The sequence below is a fragment of the Martes martes genome, assembly GCF_963455335.1.
Source record: "Martes martes genome assembly, chromosome: 16".
In the NCBI taxonomy this organism is placed as follows: Eukaryota; Metazoa; Chordata; class Mammalia; order Carnivora; family Mustelidae; genus Martes; species Martes martes.
The window spans coordinates 41,536,489-41,558,410 of record NC_137904.1 but is presented as its reverse complement, the minus strand read 5'-3'; the positions used below and the strand labels follow the sequence as shown (position 1 = coordinate 41,558,410).

The window sequence follows — 21,922 nt, the reverse complement described above, 5'->3', positions numbered from 1 at the left end:
GGTGCCTGGTTGGCTCAGTCAGTTAAACATCCGACTCTTGATTTTTGCTCAGGTAGTGATCTCAGGGTCCTGAGATCAAGCTCCACCGTCGGGATCTGTGCTGGGTGTGGAGCCTGCTTGAGATCTCTTTCTCCTTCTGCCCTCCTCCCCCCACTTGGTGTGTGCTTGTGCTCTCTCAATTAAAATAAAAAAAATTATTGAGTAATATGTGAGGCCATGATGCTAGGCCCTTATATTACAATATAAGCTCCGGGAGGTCAGGATATTTTGCTGTTGGGCTCACTAATTCATTCATACTGTCTAAAACAGTGTCCCTAGAAAGGGCTCAATGAATATTTGTATATTCTTTGGTTCTCCAAGTGTAGTCCACAGACTCTGGGGGTGCCTGAGAGAGTTTCGGGGAGTCTGTAAGGTTGAAACTATTTTCATGATAATATTAAGACATAATTTGCTCTTTTTCATTGTGTTTATATTTTCACTGATGGTGCAAAGGTAACGGTGGGTAGAACTGCAGGCACCTTGGTGTGAATCAGGGCAGCACAGCACCAAGGGGTGCTTGAGTCATCCTATTCTTTCCGGCCACGCCTATGCAACCAAAGAATTAAGAAGTCACTTTTAGGGTGCCTGCTTGGCTAGGTCAGTAGAGCATGTGACTCTTGATCTCAGGATTGTAAGTTCGAGCCCCACTTTGGGTGTAAAGAATATTTAAACAGGGGTGCCTGGGTGGCTCAGTGGGTTAAAGCCTCTGCCTTTGTCTCAGGTCATGATTCCAGAGTCCTGGGATTGAGCCCCCTCCCCCCCCCCCCCTGTCGGGCTCTCTGCTCAGCAGGGAGCCTGCTTCCTCCTCTCTCTCTGCCTGCCTCTCTGCCTACTTGTGATCTCTGTCTCCAAATAAATAAAATCTTTTAAAAAAATTAAAAAACAAGATTCTTTAAACATAAAAATCTTGTTTTTTAAAATTTTAAAATTTTATTTATTTTATCATTAGAGAGAGAGAGAGAACAAGGAGGGGAAGTGGCAGGTGGAGAGAGAAGCAGACTCCCTGCTGAGGAAGGACCCAGAGGTAGGACTCAATCCTAGGACCTTGGGATCATGACCTGAGCTGAAGGCAGCCGGTTAATCCACTGAGCCACACAGGTGTCCCTAAACATAAAATCTTTAAAAAAAAAAAAAAAAAAAGCCATTTCCACTTAAGACTATCTTTTATGAAGCAGTATAAATTATTAATTTTATGAAATCTCTCTTCTGGAGCATACATCTTTTAAATGTCCTGCGTAATGAAATAGGAGGTGTACATAAAGGACTTCTGCTGCTTACTGACATATACAGTTGTGTGATTGAGATGTGTGAGCTGAACTGGCTGCTTTTTCTCATAGAACACCATTTTCCCATCTAAGTACTAACCAGAGCTGACCCTGCTTAGTTTCTGAGATGAGAGTTGTTCAAGATGGTATGGCTGTGGGCTTTAGAACATCGTTTTTGTTTGAAAGAAGGAGAGGGAAACTGTGGTTATTCAGACTTGAATGTTTGAATGGAATGAGCCTGACACTTCAAGGAAAAATGACTTAAAGTTATTTTTGTCAATGATAAAATTTGATCTTTTTTTTTTTTTTAAGTTTCTTTCTTTATTTGAGAGTGAGAGAGAGAGCCAGAGAGAACAAATGGGGGGTAGGGGCAGAGGGAGAAGAAGACTCCCCACTGAGCAGGGAGCCCTACTTGGGGCTCCATCTCAGGGCCCTCAGATCATGACCCGAAGTCAGACGCTTAACTGACTGAGCTACCCAGGCACTCCAAAATTTGAGCTTTCAAGAAAAAAATTGCAATTTTGGGAAAGGTGGTATCCACCAAAGTGAGCTTGACAACTTCCTAGGATTTTCCTACTGAGATCAATGATGATTATAATAAATGTGATTTTTTTATGTTGAGTAGTGAAATTCATCAATATTTGGAAGATCTCCGTAATTCAGTAAACCAAGATTTTCCAAGTGGTTTTGGATTCCCTATTGCAATTAATCTTTTTTTTTTTTTAAGATTTTATTTATTTATTTATTTGAGGGAGAGAGCAAACAGGCATACAAACAAGGGGAGGGGGAGGAGCAGTGGGAGAGGGAGAAGCAGACTCCCCCACTGATCAGGGAGCCCATTCAGGGACCAATCCAAGGGCCCTGAGATCATGACCTGAGTCAAAGTCAGACACTTAAACGACTGAGCCACCCAGGCACCCAGGCCGCTAATCTTTAAGAAACTGGGGTGCCTGGGTGGCTCAGTCCTTAAGCAACTGAGTCTTGATTTCTGGTTGTGAGATGGAGCCCCTCTTTGGGCTTCTGCTGGGTGTGGAGCCTGCTTGGGATTCCCTCTTTGCCTCTCTTAATTAAAAAAAAAAAAAAGATATTACCATTTGTTGAGTCTTGCTAGTATAAAGTATTCACAATTATTGGATAAAAATACCCCTTCCTGGGGCACCTGGGTGGCTCAGTGGGTTAAAGCCTCTGCCTTCGGCTCAGGTCATGATCCCAGGGTCCTGGGATCAAGCCCCACATCGGGCTCTCTGCTCAGCAGGGAGCCTGCTTCCCTTCCTCTCTCTCTGCCTGCCTCTCTGCCTGTTTGTGATCTCTGTCAAATAAATAAATAAAATCTTTAAAAAAAAAAAATACCCCTTCCTTTGCTAACTACGTATCTGTGTGAAACCGGATTTTCTGCATTTCCTAGACCAAAATAACAGCAAACCAGAGAGAATGGGGAGGCAAATATAAGAATCCAGCTGTCTTCTATTAAGCCAGACATTAAAGAGATTTGCAAAATTGTAGTGCGGTGACACTCTACTAATTTTTGTGGGGAAGGTTTCATTATATTTCATAAAATATATTAAAATGTATTGGTTTTTTATTAATTTAGGTGAATTAATACATGCTTTTTAATTTCTCAGTTTTAATTTCTAATTTGGTGACTATCCCATATAAACACTTTTTATTTGAGAGTGTGAGCGTGCGCGCGTGCGCGCGCGCGCACACACACACACACACACACACACACACACAAGAGCTGGGGGAGAGGTAGAGGTAGAGGGAGAAAGCAAATTGCCCCTGAGCAGGGAGAGCTCAACTTGGGGTTAGATCCCAGGGCCTGAGATCATGACCTGAGCCAAAGGTAGACACTTAACGGACTGAGTCACCCAACATACTTAATGAATTTTTAAGAATCTGGCAGTTCCTGGGTGCCTGGGTGGCTCAGTTGGTTGGGCAACTGCCTTCTGCTTGGGTCATAGTCCTGGGGTCCCGGGATCCAGTCCTGCATCGGGCTCCCAGCTCCACGTCCCTCTGACCTTCTTCCCTCTCATGCTCTCTCTCACATAAATAAATAAAATCTTTTAAAAATAATAATGTGGAAGCTCCTGATTGGTTGAGTCCTTAGGGCATGTGACTCTTGATCTTGGGGTAGTGAGTCTGAGCCCCAGATTGGTTGTATAATTTACTTAAAAAAATGTAAAGGGTGGGGGCACCTGAGTGGGTTGAGCCTCTGCCTTTGGCTCAGGTTATGCTCTCAGGGTCCTGGGATCGCGCCCCACATCGGGCTCTCTGCTCAGCAGGGAGAGTCTGCTTCCCCCTCTCTGCCCGCTTCTTTGCCTGCCAACTTGTGATCTCTCTCTCTGTCAAATAAATGAATAAAATCTTAAAAAAAAAAAAAAAAGTGAAGGAATCCTGAGACTAAAACGTTTGGAAACTCTGCTTTGAAATTCCCTGGAGTATTGGGGCGCCTGGGTGGCTCAGTCCTCAAGCCTCTGCCTTCAGCTCAGGTCATGACCCCAGTGTCCTGGGATCGAGCCCCATATGGGGCTCCCGGCTCAGCGCGGAGCCTGCTTCTCCCTCTCCAGCTCCCCTGTGCTTATGTTCCCTCTCTCAATATCTCTCTGTCATAAAAACAAAAAACAAAGAAAAAAAACACTCAAAAGACAAAAACCAAACCAACCAACCAAAGAAAACCTTGCGCAGTATTCTCCATTCTACAGATGAGGAGGCTTAGATTTACAAAGTTTCATGATCAGTTTAAAACCCCACTGTCCAGTGTAGGGCTGGATATTGCGCTCAGGCCGCCCAACTCCAGACCTTGTATTTTGTGACCCTGACCTTTTCCTTGATGGTATCTTTGCAATTTTTTTTTTTTTTTTGCAAAGATTATCTTTTAACAGGTTGTTCAAAGACGTTTCAACAACATAAAAATCATCATATTCAACGTATTTTCTTTTCCCTAACTAGCTGCACGATCCTTCTTTGGACTTGCTTCCTCAGGTGAACGGGGTGTTGGCTGGGGCATCTCAGTTCGGTTTTCGCTCTGACAATCTGTGGTTTTACGAACGTGAGTTGGGACGCCTTCGATAACTCCGCGGGGGAACTGCAACCCACGGGGTTCAAATGGGGAAGCTCTCGGGACTCTGCGAAGCTCCAGGAACGTGGGCGTCTTCCTCCCCTACCCTCCCGCGCTCCAGACCGCCCTGGACCAGACCGCAAGAGCACAGCCAGCCTCCTGACACTTCTTCGCCCCGGGGACCCTCCTTTGGACCTTTAATAACCCTCCCTGGGCCTGGTTGGCTGGGCCTGACAACGATGGGCGGGCCACGGCTCCGGATTGGCCGCCAGAGCCCATTCTCCGCTCCTCTCCCGCGTCCACCCTCCAGTGTCCCAAGTGAGTGTCCGGGGATCCGGACTCCGGCCAGGGTCTGGGCGGGGCCGAGCGCAGCGCCTCCCGAGCCGGGATCGCCGCAGAGAGCTCGGGCCTGCCGGGGCGGGGCGTCCTGGACACCCGGGATTGGCGTGGCCGGGAGCCTTCTCCCGTCGTGCACCGGGGCCCCGGCCACTCACCCGGAAGGAGAAGCCGAGACTCTGGCTCTATGGTGTGGCGCGGGCGGTGTCGCTCTGGGGCTTGTGTGCTGCTCTCAGGTGAGGGGTCGTGGGCGGGGCCGCGGGGTGTGGGTGCTGCTCTCCAGTAAGGCTTGAGCGTCCGTAGTGGCGTTTGGGGATGGTGATCTCGCTTGACATCTTAGGGACGAGGCTCCCGGGACGAAGGCGGGTGCTTGCTCTGGATCAAAGGAAGGAGACCCGGCTTTTTCATTTGTCTTTAAAGTATAAAGTATCTTTCCTTTCCACTGCCTAAGCTTAATAGTCAAAGGAGAAGGAGGGTCGTGGGGCCCTTTTCCCCCTCGTGCGTAAAGAATGGAGGTGGAGTGGCTGGAGTTTGGCGACATGTACCGAAACAGCTAGGGCTAGATCTAATGACAAGTATTTTACGGGACAGAGGCGGACTGTGGCGCTAAACTGTAGTCGCCTTTGTGACTTACCTCCCAAGTATAAGGAGTGGCAAGTTAAAGACGGACGGAAGGATGGAGCGGAGCTGCTTGGTTGGGAACATACAGAAGTTGGTCAGAAAAGGAAGCATCCTGTGCCACCTGTGGGTGTTTAGGAAGGAGAGCTTTTTGAGTTGCCATGAGGCTCCAAAGGCTCAAGAATGAGTAAGGAGGAATAGGAGTCTTGGTGGCTCAATTCACTTTTATCACCCTATTTTTTAGCCTTTTTAAAGTAGTTTAAATGAAAGTGAAAATGGTGGTGCGAAAGCCTTGAATCGCTATCTTGAATTGTTAGGACATAGGAAAACTTTACAAGGAATTGGCATTGTAAAAAGCAGTTGGGCTCTTACCAGAGAAATTGGTGGTGGTACAGGAGGAGAAAGTAAAGGAAACTTCAGATGTGATTGGAAGGACCCAGGAATTGTAGTTAGTGAAGAGTGAGATGCATACGTAGCTGAGAGGATTGCTGACTTACCCTTATTTGAATGAGGGGGATCCATCTCCCAGATCACGAGCTAACTTAAGGAACTTACTTCTTCCCTTCCACGGGTGGAACTGAGCTTCATTTCCTCCTGGGGAGTGGCATTTATGTGGAGGAAGCTGATGGAGAATGGTAATTGCTAGAAATTATGACTTGGGTGTCTAGGTTTTTGAATTTGTCCCAGTGTCCAGTGTTTTTAAGGGAAAGTTACAATGGAAACTTTGTTAATGCCCTTTAAACTTACATTTAAGAATACAACATCTGGGGGGGGTGCTAAGATTTTTTTTTTTTTTTTAAGATTTTACTTATTTGACAGAGAGAGAGAGTTCACAAGTAGGCAGAGGGAGGGGGAAGCAGGCTTCCTGCTGAGCAGAGAGCCTGACTCAGGGCTCCATCCCAGGACTCTGGGATCATGACCTGAGCTGAAGGCAGAGGCTTTAACCCACTGAGCCACCCAGGTGCCCCAAGATTTTTTTTTTTTTTAAGCCAGTGTATTAAAGCCGGTTTATAGCTATTTGTTTCTCAGTGGTTTTAGCCCTAAAGGAAAGGAGAGAAACTTGCGCTTGGAGGTGGTTCAGGGTCCTAGACACTCTTCTTGAACCTGAGAATGACGGCCACTTAGTCACTAAATTATGGTCCTAAATTTGGCAAACCTTTCAAGGCCCACTGAACCCCACTGAGTGTGTGGATGTCTGTGATTTCCTTGTCATCTTTCCCATCGTTACTTTTAGGAAAAGATACTTCAGAATATTTAATTCTCTGCTCCTGTGCTGGCAATTTACCAAATGACTGAAAAGAGAAGAGAATAAAAAAAAAAAATTTTTTTTTTAATCTGAGGAGGTTAATCATTCACAAGTTGGCCTGTTCTTTTTGGTCACAGCCATTTGATGGCTTACATCGGGCATGTTACACATTGGTTGCTAAGGAATTGGAATTTCCTTTCAGTTCAGGACCCCTTTGTGATGGTGCCTGCAGCAGATGAAAAATCAGATTGTCAGCAAAAGTACAAAGATGGTATCACAGTCACAAAACCTCTAGTTTGTCAACGGTGTAGCTCAGTCCCGTCATCTACCAGGAGGTTTTGTCTCTGTGTGCAGTGGCTGTGTGTGGAGGGATCTTCTGGTATACTGGAAGGAATTGGGAAAGCTCTTTGCTCTGCTAATTTCGTGGTGTAAATGAGTTCCCCTTCTCCTGAAACATTAGCCTTGTGTTAGCAAAACATAAAATAGAAGGGAACTCATTACACACTGTTCTAATGGTAAGGCAGAACTAATAAGAGAATGTGTTTAAAATTAATTGTAGGACTGTAAAAATGAGTGGGCGTGTGAATGGGCATGGGGGGAGGAGAGGGAGAGCTTCGCGATGGTCTTGTTTTCCCAGGAGCCAGCCTGGATCATTTGTTGGCAGTACATATTGGCTGAAGTCAGTTTTCATTTCAAGGTAAATTGGAAAGGGAAATTAAACCTTATTGTTTCGCTCTTAAGAGAGGAGAAGGGGGTGGAGGCGGCCGCCAGGGTGGATACTGTTGGAGTGGTTCTAGGAGTAACAAGATTAGTGCTGTATTTTAACAGAAGGTGACATCATGGGCCCCTTTGGACTGGAGTAACCCTGCGCTGGAGGCTTCATGGTCCCCTTGTCGGAGTGGGCGATGTCGCTGCACATGTAAACGGCCACATTGGGGGAAATCAGGGACTTAGGCTTTAATGAATCTTTACAAAGGAGCGGAAAACATCCCGAGCCGACCCATGCAGCCGTGGGGTGCTTGGGCAGAGGTGCAAAGCGGATAGCATGTCGAGAGAGGAAATGATTGGAACCATTGGCTTGGGTTTGGGAAGACAGATAAGATAAGGGAAGGTCGCAACCGGGCAACCCACTGAGGTGCTCCAGGAGCTCTCCAGCTCTACGATTTACCTCTGGGTAGGACTGTTTAGCAAGACAAAGAGACTTCAGGGCATGGGTATTTGTGGGGCTTGGTTGTCTCTAAATCTCCAGAAGGGGGCGCTGTGAGGCTCACTTGCGGAGGCGAGTTGTGGGCCCACAAGACAGCAGCTTTCACCTGCAGCCCTCAGACACAAAGGTTTGACAACCCAATTTACCTGTTCCCCTTGCCTGAGGTGAGCACTGCACAGACCCAAACATGCTTTAGCTAGAGGTGGCCTGGTTGGGGGTCCCAGCTGTGGTCTGCGAGAGCAGCAGGCAATTCCCCCGGGGCTTTTAGCTTGGCACTGGGCAAAGGCAAGGGGATTTTTTTTTTGCTTCCTCTTAAGTTTTACACAAAAACCCCAAAAAAGGTGCCTGGGTTTTCCCAGGGGAGGTGGAGGGCGGGTCAATGAAAATCTTCTTGATAAAGAGTGATAAGAATAGAAGCATGCTAACCATGATTGTTCCCCTGTCCTTTCTCCCCCATCAGATGTTTTCTTCCAATGGGCTTTGGGTGTAGGATGTTGGAAAACCAAGAGCTGGAGGTAAGCATGTGGTCTCCAGGAAGCAGGTGGGTCAAGTTTGATTGGATTTGGGGAAAGATGCCAATCATTGCTCCATGGTACTCTAATGACAATAATACCTTGGGGGTTCTGATGAGCTCAAAATGAAGGCAGGAGGTGGAAATCCGCAGAAAAGCCATTCCTATTTTGACTAACATTTCCATTCGTTGGCATGCAGCTGAATGTGAGATGCACGAGGGTGAGGATTCTTGTCTCTTGTTCGTGTTCTGCCCCCAGTGCTTCAGAACAGTGTCTGACACATAGTGGGTGGTCAGTAAATATTTGTTTTGTTGAATGAATACATAAATGAAGGTTGGTGCTGATTGGAAGAATCTGGCAGCCTATGTTGTCCAAGCTGGCTCACTGTGTGGGTGAGCTGAAGGAGCCTTTCTTGCCTCCAGGAGGTGATCACTGTGCGTGTTCAGGACCCCCGTGTGCAGAATGAGGGCTCCTGGAACTCTTATGTGGATTATAAGATATTTCTCCATGTAAGTGCTTCGGACTTCTGTATCGGGGTCAACCCCTTCTGGGGCTGAGGGCTGGTGCTGAGGCGGAACCCGTTGGTGGATGTTTTGACCGTCCTGAGCCTGAAGAAAAGGAGGGAGGAGAGGAATGAGCTTGGGGTCTGCTGGACACCTGCTCTCAGGCTGCCTGCTGGCCCGTTACTCTAGTTGGAGCCCCTGCTCAGGATGGGACCTGGTGGGTTGGGTCCTCCATGAATGTGACTATGGGGAGTAAATCTGGTCTTTTTCTACTTGGGTTTTTTCTCTTTTTCATTTACTTCCTCCTGTAGACCAACAGCAAGGCCTTCACTGCCAAGACGTCCTGTGTGCGTCGCCGCTACCGTGAGTTCGTGTGGCTGAGAAAGCAGCTCCAGAGAAATGCTGGTTTGGTGTGAGTTTGCTTTTGTTTCTTTCTTGAGTCTGAGACTGGCTTTTGGGGGGCATACACAAGAACCAGAGTTTACAATAAAGAAAACTTGGCAACATGTTAGGCACTTAGGAAATTGAGGAATGGGTTCTTAAATTATGTTTTCGAGTCAGTGGAAAAAGTAAAGACAGGGGTGCCTGGGTGGCTCAGTTGGTTAAAGCCTCTGCCTTCAGCTCGGGTCATGATCCCAGGCTCCTGGGATTGAGCCCCGCATCGGGCTCTCTGCTCCGCGGGGAGCCTGCTTCCTCCTCTCTCTCTGCCTGCCTCTCTGCCTACTTGTGATCTCTGTCAAATAAATAAATAAAATCTTTAAAAAAAAAAAAAGAAAAAGTAAAGACAGAGTTCTAGTATTTTGACTGAACAAAGTCATAGAAATATCAAAAATACTTTTCCTTTTTTATATGCATTTTCATCTAGGGCTACACAAATGTACTGCTAGCATTTTACATATGTGTGTCACTTATGATCAGAAACTTGTTAGCACCTGGATTTATGTGACCAGTGGTGTTCCTATCCATTTGACATGTAATACAAAATGTTAATTTTTTTTCTTTTTTGTGCAGAGACCTTTTCCCAGAGACATAACAGACTGAAAGTCTTAGGAAAAGCAGTAATGTTCACTCCTCACTTAAACCACCCCAAATAAGTCCTAAACTGGAGACAGTGTAGAACAGTGATTCCATTGCAGGACAGTCACTGAATGCCCTAGGGATGGGGTCTGTGGGTGACCTAGCTGGTTAGTTAACATGTGGGACTGATGAGGCCACTGTCATGGGTCAGGCCCTCACAGCCAGTTGGAACTTCTTTTTTTTTTTTTTTTTTTAAGATTTTATTTATTTATTTGACAGAGAGATCACAAGTAGGTAGAGAGGCAGGCAGAGAGAGAGAGAGAGGAGGAACAGGCTTCCTGCTGAGCAGAGAGCCCGATGCGGGACTCGATCCCAGGACCCTGAGATCATGACCTGAGCCGAAGGCAGAGGCCTTAACCCTCTGAGCCACGCAGGCACCCCCAGTTGGAACTTCTGACAGATTCTGCATTCTCTTTTTTTGTTTGTTTGTTTGTTTTGCTTTGCTTTTTTAGAGAGAGTGTGAACTGGGGGAGAGGGGCAGAGGAGGAGAGAGAGGAAGAGAGAATCCCAAGCAGACCCTGTGCCCAAAAAAGGGCCGGATGTGGGGCTTGATCTCACAACCCTGAGACCATGACCCCCGATGAAATCAAGAGCGGGATACTTAACAGACTGAGCCACCTGGGCACCCCTGGCCTGTTGTTTTTTAAAAATATGTTCAGATAGAAGCTAGGGAGATTGAAAGAGTTTGTGGATGCCTTGCTACAACTCAGCTACTTTTAGAAAATTCAAAGCATGTGAGGGGCACCTGGGTGGCTCAGTGGGTTAAGCATCTGACTCTTGATTTCCTCTCAGGTCCTGATCTCAGGGTCGTGAGATCAAGCCCTGCGTTGGCTCAGTGCAGAGTGTGCTTGAGATGCTCTCTCCCTCTCTCTCTGCCCCTCCCCCTGCTCTTTTTAAATATATAAATAAAATCTTTTTTCTTTTAAAGGTTTTATTTATCTATTTGATAGAGAGATCACAAGTAGGCAGAGAGGCAGGCAGAGAGAGAGGGGGAAGCAGACTCCCCACTGAGCAGAGAGCCTGATTCAGGGCTCGATCCCAGGACCCTGAGATCACGACCTGAGCGGAAGGCAGAGCTTAACCCACTGAGCCACCCAGGTGCCCCAAATAAAATCTTTAAAAAAAAATTCTATGTGGCCCTCTTGGATTGGAGGAGGTCTTGATTTACACACAAGGACCCCATATGCTCCATGCTGCCATGTACAAGTTTCTCCATTTTCAAAATAAGAGCTGATGGGGCTCCTGGGTGGCTCATTCAGTCAAGCGTCTGCCTTCAGCTGAGGTCATGATCTAAGGGTCCTGGGATCGAACCCCATATCAGGCTCCCTGCTCAGCGGGGTTTCTGCTTCTCCCTCTCCATTGCCCAGCCTGGCTCCCCCATCCCCCCACTCATGCCCTCTCTCACTCACTCTCTCTCTCAAATAAATAAATTTTAAAATAAGAGCTCGGGGTGCCTGGGTGGCTCAGTGGGTTAAGCCTCTGCCTTCAGCTTGGATTGTGATCTCAGGGTCCTGGAATGGAGCCCCGCATTGGGCTCTCTGCTCAGTAGGGAGCCTGCTTCCCCCTTCTCTCTCTGCCTGCCTCTCTGCCTACTTGTGATCTCTGTCTGTCAAATAAATAAATAAAATCTTAAAAAAAAAAAAAAGAGCTGATGGTGGGAGTGGTTTTTGTAAACAATGTAGTTTTAGCAACAGTGGCATTTTGAAGTCATAGACGTGGTTCAGATACCAGCTCTGCTGATTACTAGTTGTGTGACATTGGGAAATTTACTTAACTTCTCTGATTCTACCTCCTTACTCCTGAAATGGGGACATCAATAGGTTTTTCACAGGGTTTTTGGGAGGAGTAAATGAAATAAGGTTTGTAAAACATTTAGCACGGTGCCTAACACATGGCACGCGGTCAGTATTAGCCCTGCCCCCCCCCGCCCTTTTAAAAACCTATTTGTTTTGATTTGTGCCTCTTCTTAGGGGATTTCCTTGCTCAGTGGGTAGAATGGCTGTCTTTTTTTTTTTTTTTTTTTAGAATGGCTGTCTTTAAATGTTACATTTATCTTGGGTGTTACATTATGTGATCCACAGGCCTGTACCTGAACTTCCTGGGAAGTCAACCTTCTTTGGCAGCTCTGATGAGTTCATCGAGAAGCGGCGACAAGGTCTGCAGCACTTTCTGGAAAAGTGAGTAGATGGAGTGGGCTAGTACCTGCCTCCTGAGTGCGGGAGGGGAGAGGGGAAGGTATCGGGCAGGATGGCCCATTCAAATAGAGAGGCCTTTCCTGCACCCCCATCCATGCCTTCAGTGCTCGCTCAAGCCGGAAGCTTGCTGCCATGTACAAGTTTCTCCGTTTTCAAAATAAGAGCTGATGGGGCTCCTGGGTGGCTCATTCGGTCAAGCGTCTGCCTTCAGCTGAGGTCATGATCTAAGGGTCCTGGGATCGAACCCCATATCAGGCTCCCTGCTCAGCGGGGTTTCTGCTTCTCCCTCTCCATTGCCCAGCCTGGGGGGCTGCGGACAGCAGCTGCTCAGCGTGAGTCTGTGCTGTACCTCCTGTGTTTGCCCCAGGGTCCTGCAGAGTGTGGTCCTCCTCTCAGACAGCCAGTTACACCTCTTCCTACAAAGCCAGCTCTCGGTACCTGAGATAGAAGCCTGCGTGCAGGGCCGAAGCCCCATGACCGTATCTGACGCCATTCTCCACTACGCTATGTCCAACTGTGGCTGGGTCCAGGAAGAGAGGCAGGGCTCCTCTCACCTGGCTAAAGGAGACCAGCCAAAGAGGTAACGAGAGCTCTCTTTTTTTTTTTTGAGGCACTGAGGGCTAGGATTACTGTCACCTGGGCCAGGGAGGTGTCCGCTTGATAGAGGAAGTACCGTCACAGCGTTACAGGCTCTCAGAAGAGGCCTCGTCCTCCCTGCGCATGGTTCTCTCCTCTCACATGGCAGGGCCTGAGCGTCTGGGTTAACCCATCCCTGGGTAGCGGGCTCTCCTGTTGAAACCTGGGGGAAAGAAGAGAAGTCTTGCTTGTTCTTTATTCCTCTCCCCTCTCTATTTCAAAGTAACAGCTTTATTGAGATGTAATTTACGTACCATAAAATTCACCCTCGAAATGTGTCATTCAGTAGTTCTTAACTTAGCACCCCAATTTTTAACACCCCAAAAGAAGCCTTGTACCTGTCAGCAGTGACACACTGTTTTCCCCCGCTCCTAACCCCAGCGACCACTAATCCACTTTCTGTGTCTGCGGATTTGCCTGTTCTGGACACTTCACACAAGCAGAGTCCTGTGTGTGGTGGTTGGTGACGAGCTTCTTTCCCTCAGCGTGTTTTCAGGGTCCACCCATACTGTCGTGCCTATCAGCCCTTCCTTCCTTTTTACGGCCAAATAATACTCCATCTGCATGGCCATACCACCTTCTGTTTGTTTGTTCACGAGACTTAGCCACTGATTTTTGTTTATCTGTTCATGCCCTTGTTCCTTTCCCATTCTTTTCCAGTTGCTGCTTTCTTCCAAGATCCGGCAGGAGGAGCTCTCCCTCACCACCTCCCAGGGAGGAAAAGGACCATTTCGAGGTGTGGGCTCCCGTTGTTGACTCTGAAGCTCCTTCCTTGGAAAGCCCCCCTCTCCTTCCCTCCCCCTCGCCATCATGCTGTGATTTTGCAAGACCTAACGAGGACGCCTCTGCTCCTCAGCCTCTGAGGAGGGCCGTGGGAGGGGACCGTGCGGTGCCTTTGGACCCTGGGCAGTTAGAAACGGTTTTAGAAAAATGAGCTCTGGTCCGAGCGCTGGGTTCTGCTCCGAGGCGGCAGAGAGGATGCCGGCAAGGAGGCTTGCTGGGGTGGGAAAGGGGCACAGGGTAGGTGTTGGGGAGTCTGGGCCACTTACTGTCTTACGGTCACCTCTGCTCAGGTTGGTGGTACAGAGGTTCTCGGTCACCACAACTCCTCAAGCTTCCTCCATGGGATTAAACACTGGACAGTTTTAAGTTAGGCATAAGGCCCACCATGGGCTGTTGGTTTTGCACAGAAATACGTCATGTATTTATTCTCCTGGGAGCTGAGTTGCTTTAGATGTTTGTTAACGGGCGCGGGAGCATTGCCTCAGGTTGACTGGTTTGGGGAGACCTGCAAGTGACCGCTTTTAAGCTGTCCTGTTGAATACTGACCCGATGGAAATGGTTGTGTAGTCGTATTCCCACTGGCCGGCTTCTTGCTGCGGCCCTTAGAGCACTTTGTTTTGGGAGGCTGGCCTCTTGCCTCCCTCCTTTCGTGGCCAGGGTGGTGAGTCCCACGTCTTTGCTTTTCCTTCTTGAATACCACTGAACCCACCGGTGCTGTGACTCCCGTGGCTGGGGCTTCCTGCCTCTCCCCAGCCCTCAGCCTGGCTGCGACAGGCCCTAGACCCATGACCTCGCTCACAGCCGGCCCTGGAAGAGACCCCTGGAAGCCAGAGGAAAGGCAGCAGTTTCAGGGGCTTTGTTTTAGAAAAGGCTGTCCCGGGCTGTCACCTTCTCCTCTGGCTGTAAAGCCCAGATGTGACAATCTTTTCTGCGGGGCTGGCATGGGCTCCATTCTTTTTTGAATCCTTCTCTTCTCCCTTAGTAACAGCCCCCTGCCCCCAGGGCTTCAGCTCCCACAGTGTCCCTCTGCTGTGTGGCAGGGAGGCCGTCTGTTCAGTCCAATGGGGCGTCTGTTCAGTCCAATGGGGCGCAAGGGCTTTGTTTGTGCCTGGAGAGAGGGCTCTGGGGATGGAGATGAGGAATGACGCGCCTTCAGACAATGAGGCATTCTGCCCTCCCGCTGCCATAATTCCTCTCCACGGAGAGCGGGTAGGAGAGGAGCAGGAGAGGAGCGCCAGCGGCGCCCTGCCTGCTCAGCGCTCCCCTCTCGCACCGCCCCCTGCTCGGGCCGCGCCCCAGCCCCCCCGCCCCCCCCCCAGGCCGTGGGCTCTTCCCCTCCCAGCCTCTGCTGGGGTTAGGGGGCTGCCAGGGTGTTGCGATTGGAGTCGAGGGGCTTTGGCCTGAAATAAAATCCAAGTATTTAAGACTGTTGTTGCCATTTGTGTCTAACAAGCTGTAGCCGAGGAGGAGGGAGCGAGGGCTGGCAGGAGTTACTTTCATAAATCATGAGTTTATCAGCGTGGAAAGAACGGCCGGGCGCTGCGGCTCTCCTGCGTGGGGCTCGCGGCCTGGTCCGGCCCCGGAGGAGGGGCCGCCTTCCGCGGCGCGGGGATCTGGCTTTTCCTCCCCGTCGCGGGCACGAGCCTCGTTAGGTATAATTTACCTGCTGCAGCCCGGTTGAGGTGCCAGGTGCTGGGAGAGAAATAAAGTTTGTCAACAGGCAGATGCGGAGCCCCGGCGGGGGCTCCTCCCTCTTTCCTGCCCGCCTCCCCTGGGCCTCTCCTTTAGATGATGCAGCCGAGCAAGGCGAGGAGAGAAAACCTACAGAGGCAAATCCAAAATGTCAAAAGAAGTTCATTTAAAAGGGAGGGGAAAAAAAAAAAAAAACCTCCATCCACAACCCTCACAAAAACCCGACAGATGCTAAGCTAATGGCATCCGCTCTGCCTATTGGTGGGGATGACTCATGAATATTAATGAGTCCAATGCTCCAAATGGTGCAGCTGTGAACCCAGCTGTGCCTGAAGCTCTCTGATCTCAGAAAGTTCCAGACAGGAGCCGGAGGTGGTCTGTGTCAATTCCCTACTCAGCCAAAAAACAGCAAGGCGGGTTGGCCTTCTTCTGTTCTCTCCTTTTCTTCCTGGAGTTGGTGCTCAGCAGCTCGTTCTGCCAGCAGGGTAGGCTGCTGGGACAGCAGGAGCCATTCAAAGACACGGATGCGATTTTTCTGACTCCCGGCTTTTTTAATGATCCATTACCAGCAGTGCATACAACAGCAGCTCAGTTAATCTAAGGCCAGGCGCCGTCCCCTCACCATCCTGTGCTCAGTTGAGAGCGTGCGCCGTGGGAGGAGATGTCCTGAGAAGGGAAGAGTTTTCCTAACGCGGGCCTGGAGTTACCAGGGAAGAGAGCAAAGCTGAATTTTCCTCCCCATCCAGGCGGCGCCATGGCCGCTGACCTCTGTAGGGAAGATGGGGAGCTCCTGGGGACAGTGGCTGGCTGAGCTGCCCTCAGCTTTTGTAGCACAGAAGTATTTCGTGTTAGGGTTTAGGTTCCAGGTGGATTCTGTGCCTGATTTAGTCACCACCTGACTGCCACTTCTGTGGCCCAAGTCTGGTCGTCTCTTGTTACCCAGGAGAAGTGGTCCCATGCTTAGGGGTCTCACGTTGTTTGGTGGAAGCGGGTGTGTGTGTGTGGGGGGGGGTCTTGTTTAAAGATAAGTCTCCTCTGTTTGCTTCACTTTACTTGACCTCAGTGGCCAGTGAAGAGGCCAAGTCAAGTAGTAGACTCCTTTTCTAGCTGAGGAAACTAAGCTGAGCTGGAGGTAGTTTTTAAAAAGCATGTTTTTATTCATTTAAAATGAATGTCCTTGTTTATTTCTCAAGTAAACTCTACCCTGACATGGAACTCGAACTCACAACCCCAAGATCAAGAGTCACATGCTTTGTGGCCTGAGCCGGCCAGGCGCCCCTACGAAGCACATTTTTAGATGCTGGGAGAGCACATTCATGGAAGTCACTTCCCCACTCTGTAAGATGAGGTTTTTGCTTGTTTCCTCCCCAGATTTTTTTTAAAAACCAGAATAAACCCACTACTGAAGTCCACTCGAGTAGCTCTTTAGAGTAGTTCTCAGAAATCTGAGCTCCTCGGCAGTCCTGTGTTCTGACTGGTCCAGCCTTAGATGCCACATCTGAGATCCCGCTCCAGCAGCTGGGTCTGGGAGGCCATCATGACTCTTTGACAACCTGATTGGACTTGAAGTTCGTGAATTTGTTCCCACGCCTCAGCTCTCGCTGGCTATTCTTCCCACCCGAGGCATGGGGAGGACAGTGGGGCAGGAGGATGAGGAGTGGGGTTGAGGGTAGAGACGCAAACAGAGCAGCGCCTGGTCTGCCTCACGGGGGCCACAGGAACATTTGCTCAGAGGCTGGAGCGGCAGCTGTGGGTTGATGTGGGAGCAGCCCGCGGAGACGCAGCTAAAGCCAAGCCTATCTGGGCGTGGGGTGGGATGGTGACTTCCTCAGTCACGCCTGGGCACAGATCCTAAGCCAAGCTTCCCGGCAGCCCTCTGCCTGCAGGGACTCAGCTCTGTAGAGGGCATCACCTGGCTCAAAGCAACGTTTCTTTGAATTGTGGAGAAGCATCCCCTTTCCCATCCTCCTTACCACTATCCCTTCTTTCCTGAGGGTTTCCTCAGTCCACTTCAGGAGCCCCCCTCCCAACTCACCTCTTCTCATTTGCCCCCTCCCCACCCCAACTCACCTTTTCTCATTTCCTCACCGCCACACCCCCCCCAACCCCCTCCCCCCCCCCCCCCCCCCCGCAACTACGCAACTACTCACCTCTTCTCATTTACTCCCGGCTCTACAGAACTCCTTCAGGAGCTGCTGTAAAGACCAAATATGCATTTGACTTCCCAACAGGAAGTCATGTTAATTAGAGAAAAAACTTCTTGGCAAGAACCAGTTGCACCTTAGAAATGGCTAGATCTGGAGTTAAAAGCTGGAACCTCAAATCTCAAGATACAATAAACATGGACAGTTTATGCACACAGGCCACACTTTTTAGGAGACAGAATGCTCCCGAGTCGATGAGCAAGGTGAATGATTTTCCATCCCTTCCATTGGGGGAGGCCTGGTCCCTTCCACCAGCACAGGAGGAGGCAAATGAAGGGGGACTTACTCAGCAGGGAAAGGGGCAGGAATAATACGAAGGGAGAGATGGGAAAGCCAGAGTGTGAGAACTCAGAGACTGTCTGAAAGTAAGGGTTTTTTTAATCCCCCCTATGGAAGGGCAGGAACATGAGCTGCTTCTGCAATCTTTGGATTATGGGAAGCCCCCAGCCAAAATTCCTTATCTGTGGCTGTACGTCTCTCCTTCCAACCTTCAGCCAAGCACCCCTTCCTTCATACCATCCATTCCGAAGCAGCCAGCTAGTTTAGCTAGTTTAGATTTTTCCATAAGTGCCCCAGCCCTGCATATGTGCTTCCCCGGGTGGCTACGTTGGTGTGGGAAGCCAGGCCTACCAGCAGCTTGACCCAGGTCCCCTGAGCAGAAGGCCCAGAATAGTGAGAGCCCGAGGCGGTTTGTTGGAGGCAATGCAACCTGCCTGCTATAAGCTACGAGACTTAGATATATTCTACCAATTAGGGCACATCTGTTCGAAGCGCTGGAAGGCGGGCACTCTCTCTTTAAGAGCCAGCCCACTCCTCTCCTTGAGTGATGAGGGCTGGGAGCACAAGGGAGTCAGATGCTGATTAAACAGTCCTACTGCCCAGCTCTGTTAGAAAATTACTGTAATTATGATCTAGTCCCAGCAGAGGGATGAGTTCCAATCCTGCTAATAACCCTTCCAGGTGCCTCGGATTCGGGGCCCATGGGAGGCAGCATCATCAGGGCTCTGGCTGGCACCAGGGCCACCAATGGCCTTGCTGTCTGGCCCGTGCAGGCAAAACCAACAAAGGCAATGGACCCCTCGTCCTCTCTTGGCCTTCCGAGAAGGCAGTGGGTTTTGGCTGGGCTTTACTTTTTTGGTTCTTGATAAAGCTCCTAGGAGTTACTTTGTATAAGAAAACTTCCCCTTCAAAACTATCGTGGAGGAGCAGGAAGGTTAATGGCCGCAGCCACTGAGTGGTGACATCTGTCCTGAGCCTCCCCACTTCTGCCTGAGGGCTGCAGTCAGCCCCACACCAGCCTACCCCAGTGCCGGGAGTGGGGAACCAGAGCTCCCGGGAGCAGCTGCTGCCCTCTCTGTGGGTCGACACCCCTGGTCTCCTGCTCTGAAGCAGAAACACTGCATTTCACTAGGTCCCGATCAAGAGTTTCCAGGCTCCCCTTTTAGATTTCTGCCACGGGAAAGGGAAACAAGGAGTGCAACCACAGAGCTCTAGACGGGAGGGACTCGGTGGCCTGCAGCTCTCTAACCTGGCAATTCCGGGTTTACTCATTCGAAAATACCAAAAATACCATTTTTGTAGTGCAAATCTGCGCCTGTGCAGGCCCTCAAATCTCTGCAGGGGCTTGTGGCGCCTGGGCTGTGGTTTGCAGAGTGTTAAACCCTGAGGAATCCTTGGCATTTCTACTCTGGGTCTTCCCAACCCAGCAGTACGCCTCTCTCCAGTGCTATAATCCAGTGACTAAAAGCACAAACTTCTAGAAGGTAGGGCAGTTTCTCCATGGTTGGTCCTAAGCACACAAATGACCCCCAGAGACAGGGGTGACTTTGTTCCCAGGGGACACTTAAATTCCTGGAGACAGCTTTGGTGGTAAGCACAGGGCAGGGGTGGGGTGGGGTGGGTACTACCGGCATCTAGTAGGTAGAGAACAGGGGTGCTGCTGAACATCCCGTGATGTCCCCAACAACATAAAGTTATCTAGCTCCAAGTGCCAGGCCCCAGGAATGCCAGGTTGAGGAAGCTGGCACTAACAGGTGACGTAATAAGCTCCAAGTTCTGCACCACCCCCACTGCCACCCCCTCCCACCTTCCCCTGCACTGCCTTCAAGATGTGGAAGAAATGATCTACAGTCTCCAGATGCCAGGCACTTGCCCCGAGGTGGGCTGTGCCAGTGACAGGCCGAGGAGGCCCGCAGTCAGCCCCACTGCCCGGCCCTGTGGGAGGTGTCCAGTACGTGTAGGTGGGAGCAGGTGCCGCCTGGGGGCTTCACGGCAGAGTGATGCCAGGCCGGCTGACCGTTGGTGAAAGGGGAGTGTTTGTAGCCTGTTTTCTGTTCCGTGATCTGATGATGGGGACAAGAGAGGCCCCGCTGCTCACCATCAGGTTAAGAGCGTCTGCGGTAGAACCAGATGCCCTCTTTGAGGACCAGCGCTAGAAGCCTCTTGGAACTCACTCCTGTCACAGGAGGCAAGGAAGTGGCATACTGTCGCCGCATGCTGCAAGCGAGCTTCCCTCCGTGGCCCCCTGCCAGATGGAGGGGTGGCAGGCTGTGATGGGGCCCCACGAGGGAACTGAACACACACACAGCGGCTGACAGCCGGCCAGCCCCAGCAGCCGCGTGATGCCAAAGATACTGGGCCTCTCAGAGCAGCCTGGGCATCAGGGAAAGAAAGCCTCGTTGGCAGGGTTTGCCTAGGAACCAGGCCGGCAGAGGAGGACTTCATTAGAAGGCACATTGCCCGACGTTGCAACCCGGAGAGCCCGGTAGTCTCTCTACCGCCCGCTCCCCACGTGACTGGACAGCTCATTTTGCCTGATTTCTGGGGTGACCCCTGATCCTGGTTTACACCTGCGGTCTTGGCATCAATTACCAATAACTCTCCCTTTCAGTCTCAAAAGGGTCTCTGGAAAATAAATTATATGGTCACCCTACTCATTCTACTTCAGTTTCCTCTAATACCATAGGGCTTTTTTTTAGCGGGGGGAGGCGTTACATTTATAAAAGACTTGGTACAAAATGGGCTGCGTCTTAAAGTGTATCATTAATTGAATCCTAACGAGTTGCAAAAGAATGGTCATCGGTTCCTACTAATAACAACAACCCTCCCCCCCCACCCAGCAAAACAGACATGTTTTCTGAACACTTAGTTTTGCATAGGGAAATAGAACAATTTGAATCCTGTGAAGAAAAATTTCTTTTTAGTTGAGAGTTTGAAACTCCCTACCTAATCTCTGGTAAATTCTACATTGAAGGCAATAGTGGGGCAGGAGGGAAGGGGGAGGAGCAAGGGACTAGGTAATCTACAAACTAGAAAATGAGCCTCAACCACTGGGCTGTGTAGCGGGGATAATCCTCTGTGTGGACGGCTGCTTTTTCTAAAGGCAGCGCCGCTGATTTCGCTGGTCTTTGGGAATTAGCAAGTCAAATGCCACGTAAGATTTCTCCTTCCGAGCCGCTCTGGGGTTGGGGGGAGACCTGTGGGGAGGGCTTCCTTGTGGCCGAAGATGAAAGCCCCTCTGTCCCTCCCATCTGAGAATTTCGTTCTTAAGATGAAAAAACAAAAACAACAAAAAACCCAAACCAAAAACCCACCACAAAAAAATCCTACTTTGGCTTCTTTCTTTTCTTGCTTCTCTTCAACTCTATACTTCTCTGACCAGTTTTTAGGGCAGGGGTGAGTCCCCCTCCCCGCCCCCGCGCCCCCCCCCGCCCCCGCCACTTGGGGGGGTGGTTCTCTCGCTCCTTGCGTGGACACCGCTGCTTTGCTGTGACGCAAGTGCCGGGCATGGAATGCAGAATTTGAAAATGTGTCACCGGAGGTGTCTAACGGCAAAACTCGAGTGATTCAATACGCAAAGCAGTAGACTGAGAATTTCCAGAGTCCCTCACTGCATTCGCTCTTCCCCAGCAGAATTCTTGTGATTTTTATCCAAGGCAACCCCTTTCAGGTCCTCAGCTCTGCCAGTCTCAAAGACCCCGAGCCCAATGAGGTGGTGCAACTGGGCAAACTGAAGGGCTGAAAAGAGAAGGGAATGAGAACTCGAAATCGAGGCAGTTCCTCACGAGGTCTCTGTCTCCAGCGGTAGCGCGGGCATCTCATCGGTTCCACCCTTGGGCATTGCTCTCACTTCAGATGGAATCAAACTGTCTGGGTCTCAGGAAGGAAAAGCAATAGGAACTCCCTTCTCTTTCCCATTTTTATTTGCCAGAGGAAAAGGTGCAGTTGGTTTCGAATTAAGTACGGAGTTCTCAGAGATACAACAGTGGGGGAAATTTAGTATCGAGGTGGTTGCAAAGCAATGTCTGTGCTCTTCTGCTATATGGATGAGAGAAGCCACACTAGGAAAACAGTATTTTTAATGAGGTGGAGCTGAAAGACTGCTTTCAGGGCATTTAGTGTTCTCAGATACCAGAGTGGACAATGCAGGCCCAACCGTGCCCACCCCAGGTCGGATCATCCACTGGACGTCAGCGAGTGCTTGGTAAATTATTATTTATTTATCTGTAAAAGGCAGATACACATTTACTTTATTTGTGGATTTTTTCTTTC

The 21,922-nt window shown here is 49.8% G+C and overlaps 1 protein-coding gene across 3 annotated transcripts; it reads left to right on the top strand.

Annotated features, from left to right (window-relative positions):
• The first annotated feature begins 4,855 nt into the window (after positions 1-4,855).
• Positions 4,856-14,896, top strand: SNX11 (sorting nexin 11). Of its 3 annotated transcripts, XM_080825336.1 has the most exons (8): positions 4,856-4,934; positions 7,200-7,259; positions 8,230-8,284; positions 8,704-8,790; positions 9,096-9,196; positions 11,943-12,038; positions 12,424-12,636; positions 13,353-14,896. In XM_080825336.1, exons 3-8 carry the CDS (start codon positions 8,243-8,245, stop codon positions 13,624-13,626), a joined length of 813 nt encoding a protein of 270 aa, XP_080681462.1. In that variant the 5' UTR covers positions 4,856-4,934; positions 7,200-7,259; positions 8,230-8,242; the 3' UTR covers positions 13,627-14,896. The 3 variants fall into 3 exon arrangements, with proteins under 3 accessions (XP_080681462.1, XP_080681463.1, XP_080681464.1); XM_080825337.1 differs by lacking the exon at positions 7,200-7,259 and having other exon boundaries at positions 4,857-4,934; XM_080825338.1 differs by lacking the exon at positions 7,200-7,259 and having other exon boundaries at positions 4,868-4,934; positions 8,260-8,284.
• The last annotated feature ends 7,026 nt before the right edge of the window (positions 14,897-21,922 follow it).